Source organism: Entamoeba invadens (genome assembly GCF_000330505.1).
Source record: "Entamoeba invadens IP1 unplaced genomic scaffold scaff_1105074725111, whole genome shotgun sequence".
Taxonomy (NCBI): domain Eukaryota; phylum Evosea; order Mastigamoebida; family Endamoebidae; genus Entamoeba; species Entamoeba invadens.
In genome coordinates this window covers 148,463-152,745 of record NW_004443550.1, presented here as the reverse complement: position 1 = coordinate 152,745, position 4,283 = coordinate 148,463, and the positions used below count along the sequence as shown (strand labels likewise).

The 4,283-nt window shown below is 24.3% G+C and overlaps 1 protein-coding gene across 1 annotated transcript; it reads right to left on the bottom strand.

The window, feature by feature from the left end:
- Nucleotides 1-8: 8 nt before the first annotated feature.
- EIN_291840 (Hypothetical protein) lies at nt 9-1,682 on the bottom strand (the record flags this gene model as incomplete). Its single annotated transcript, XM_004258768.1, has 1 exon — nt 9-1,682. A coding segment is annotated over one exon (1,674 nt), but the record flags the coding sequence as incomplete, so codon positions are not given.
- Nucleotides 1,683-4,283: the final 2,601 nt, after the last annotated feature.

Below are 4,283 nucleotides of genomic sequence, written 5' to 3'. Positions count from 1 at the left end.
ATCAATACTGTTTGGAGCCACCTTGTTTCGGATCGTTGAACCAATTTGAGAACTGCACCTTTGATATGATTTTTGGCACAGAATTGATCCCATGCTGTTCTTGTTGTCTGAACTGTTAACCCGTCCAAGAAACTTTCAAAAGCCAGCCCCCATTGCGATTCAAAACACTTTTCAGTCGCTTTATTTGTTCTATGTGAAAAGCAGTAGTTTGAATCAAATCCGTTCAGCCCGTCTCTCTCTTTTATTTTAGCCAGGAGTTTACCAGAGAGCCCACCATTTCGTATCAGAACATAAGCTCCATCAAAACAAGCACCAATGCATTTGATGAGGTCAGCATCCATCAATTCCAATATTTTCATTATCCAACCGAGCCACCCCGCAGCATCTGTTTTGCCGTCATAGTTTTCTATTTTGACTCTCCTTTCTTCAAATGATCCATCTGAAAACACGAATCTTACAAAGAGAGAAAAGTACTCAACACCACTGTACATTGCAGAATCCGCCATTAGTGTATAATAGTCACACTGCTTGAAGATTAGTTGTAGGTCATATCTGGTTTTTTTGGAAATTAACATAAATCTCCGTTGCATGGTTGAAGAACTCAGAGCAGTGTTAACAACCTTTTTAGGAACATTGGACATTAGCAATATTATGGATATCAATTTAGACATGGCATCAATTTGATTATTTGTCAACCCACATGTTCCCATCATCAATGCAGCCATCATTGTTATAAATCTGCCTCTTTCATCTCCAGCATCATTTGTTGTTGAATAACTATCAACATTTTTACCAAGTCGCCTTTGTACTTCTTTGTTGGTTTCTTGTGCGATGTACTCGGCGGAGTATTTATTCTCTGGTCTGAGGAGCTCTTTAATGTGTTTCATTTTTTCCAATTGTTCGATCTCAAACACAGTGAATTTTATTTCTTCTTTGGTCGAATCGTTGGTATTTTGAGATTCGTTGTCGGTAGCCTGGCTATAATCAACATGTGTCGCATTTTCGTTTTGAATTGTTCGAGGAGTTGGAATAAAATTTGTAATAGCAGGAGTTTTTAATAAAGTTCCAGAGTCCACAATACCAGTTGAATTTTTTGAAACAACATCTTCACAATTAATAATAGGAACATCAAAACTTTTACTGATATTGTCGAGTGCCTCTTGTGTTGACTCGCTGTGTAAAAGAGAAATATTCATTTGGAAATTTTGATAATTGATGAGTGGAAGAACACGAACAGTTTTTTCCAATCCTTTCAATAAATATTTCTTGAGGTCTTCAAATGTAGTGTAACTTGTTTGTCTCAATTGTGACTCAAGTTCATTCCTCACTTTCAATAAATCGGCACCCCTATAAATATTTGGCGAGAGGTCCATTTCATTATCAGTCAAACCACTTGACTTATTTTTTTCTTCTTCGACAAGCTGACTATTGAGCGCAATCAAATTAAATTTGTCGAAATTCTCATCAAAAAATTTAAAATTGTGAACACTTTTAAATTTGTTTGTTTCTTCGGGTTTTGCTTCCAAAGAGTGTTTCATGTATTTACGTCTATTAAACATTTTTCCACAGAAAATACAAAAATGGAAATCACGTAGACGATTTTCAGGAAGTTGCGTTTTCAATTCAAAAGTAAAGTAATTGCGGAACTCTTCAAAACGTTTGTTGATATTTGAGTCTTGCATAGGTTTGTTATTTTTAAGATAATGAAGACAATAAAATACAAAAAGTTATACTTTTTATATATTTATAGTATTGGTTTTAACAATTGTATTAATTTTTATTATATAATTTGATTGTGTTTTTATTAAAAATTATATATTTTAAATATAATAATATTTCATAAAATATATTATAAATATATGTAATTTATTTTGGAATAAATTTACTTAGATATAATACAAATTATAAAATCACATATTATAATTTTTTATATTGAATATAACTTAAAATTAGTAATAACCATATTTAGGATAAAAAGATAATTGTTAAATTTTGGTAAATAAAAGGAATAATCATGTTTTTAAAGTGGTAAATATAAGTTGAATTTGCAAATTCACCCAAATGCTCAACTTTAGTTATACACGACTTGAAAACGCATTGAAAAAAAAACATGCAAAATGTTATTTAACTACTTTGTGTATTTTATTGTGGTATGTATGTGATTATAAACATGATACCTCAGTTATTTTATCAAATTGTTTTAAGACTAATGTATATAATCAGACTCAATTTTGAAAAAATAATTTTATCAATTAATTTCATTAATTATTTGATTTACTAATTTACAAAATATGTTTAGATTATAAAAATCTTAATAAAACAATATATTTTAATTATGTTATATTTTTTTAATCAACTCAATAATATTTTTTATAATCACTTAAATAGATTTAAAACTTTTGATTTGATAAATAATATTAATTAATAATAATTTTTTATTTTATTAATTTATTTTTTTTTCTTTAATAAAATAACTATAAATATAATATTTTATTTTTATAAATATTTTATTGTTTTATTATTATAAAACTAAATATTTATAATTTTAATTATTTGAATTAATATTTTATTTAATTTAAGTAAATTTAATTTTTTGGTAAATAATAATAGTTAATTAATTATACTATTATATATCATTCTATACTTATAAATCTTACATAAACAGACAAACCGTTTTTATACAAAATTAAATTATAAAACATAGTAAAATATATAATAACTTTAATATGTAATAATGAAAATTATAATGAAAAAATATTCCAAAATTCAATCATTGACTAACCAAGGCTTCTACTTGTTATGCGTTATGGATAAACAGACTCGTTACATTTATCAAATTATGCAAGTAACGATTCTGTTTGTCGATTTGTTTTCTTTAAAACAAAAGAATGAATCAAACAACTTTAAATTGTGTTATATATCTTTTGGTTAGCCCACGGTATGTAAAACTCTTTATTATCAAAAAATAATATTTACAACTGTTTGATGTTTGAAAAATTAATCTAAAAAGCAATAATTTTTGAGTAATTTCATTAAATTATTTTTTAAGAAAAGTATAGTTAATAACAAATTTTATCTTAATAAATTTAATTATTATTTTATTGTTATTAAACAATTTTCAATATTATATAATAATATTAATTATAATTAATAATTTTATTTTATATAGTATAAATATTATATTATTAAACCATTTATTTATATAATATACATTTTAATATTTTATAGTTTTGTTGTTAACTGTCGTTTTAAGCAGAAAAACGACCGCGGCAAAAGGTATAAAACTGGTGAGCGTACCGATATAATGGGCGTACTCTTTTATTGGGCGTACTCGTTATATAAAAAGTAATAATGATTATTTTACACAAATTATTTAACATTAATATATTACATTATTTAACTTTTATTATAATTTATCGAATATACAATCTATTATTAATAATATCCTTTGATTCAAACAAATGTGTTACATTTATTTGACATACTTGTTGTATTATTAATTATTAATTGTCATATTTTACAAATAAATTTAAATTTTGTTTAAGTATAAAAAGACAAATTTATTTTTTTAATATTTGAATGAAAATATGAGTTTTAAATAATAATAATCAACACATTAAAAATCAATTTAAGGATATCAAAAAAATATTGACATATTTATAATAATGAATTTATAACATTAAAAAAATATTAAAGAATTTGGAGTTCAAAAAGACGATGGACTATAAGAGTATTATATGAACAACCACAACCGAATAGTAAATACCTTATTTTTATATTTTTGATATGAATTGTATCAATAGTATGGGTTAAAAATATGTAATATATTTATATCAACAAAAAACAATATGTGTTAGAGTTTTATTATTAATAAATTATTTATTATTATTTATCTAATTATGTAATTAAAATTGGTTTAATTTATATAAACAAATAAACTTTTATGTTGTATGTATTGTTTTATTATATTTCAACTATCGATCATTTTGACACTTTAATGTTTATTATGTTAAAATTAAGCAAAAAATAAATCCAAACGTGTTAATTTTTATATATTTTTAATCTTTACATATTTATTAATTATCGAAAATATTTATTTAATATTTATAATTATTTAAACTAAATTAAATAACTCCCTTAAAAATAATCAACGGGCGTACTCGATATTTGATGAAAAACCACTCGAAATCAACTTTTTTAAATTTTGTTAACGTCATATTTACATGTTTTTAGAACATTTAAGAAACATTATTCGATCAACAACCCACTTAAATCGAAATCTA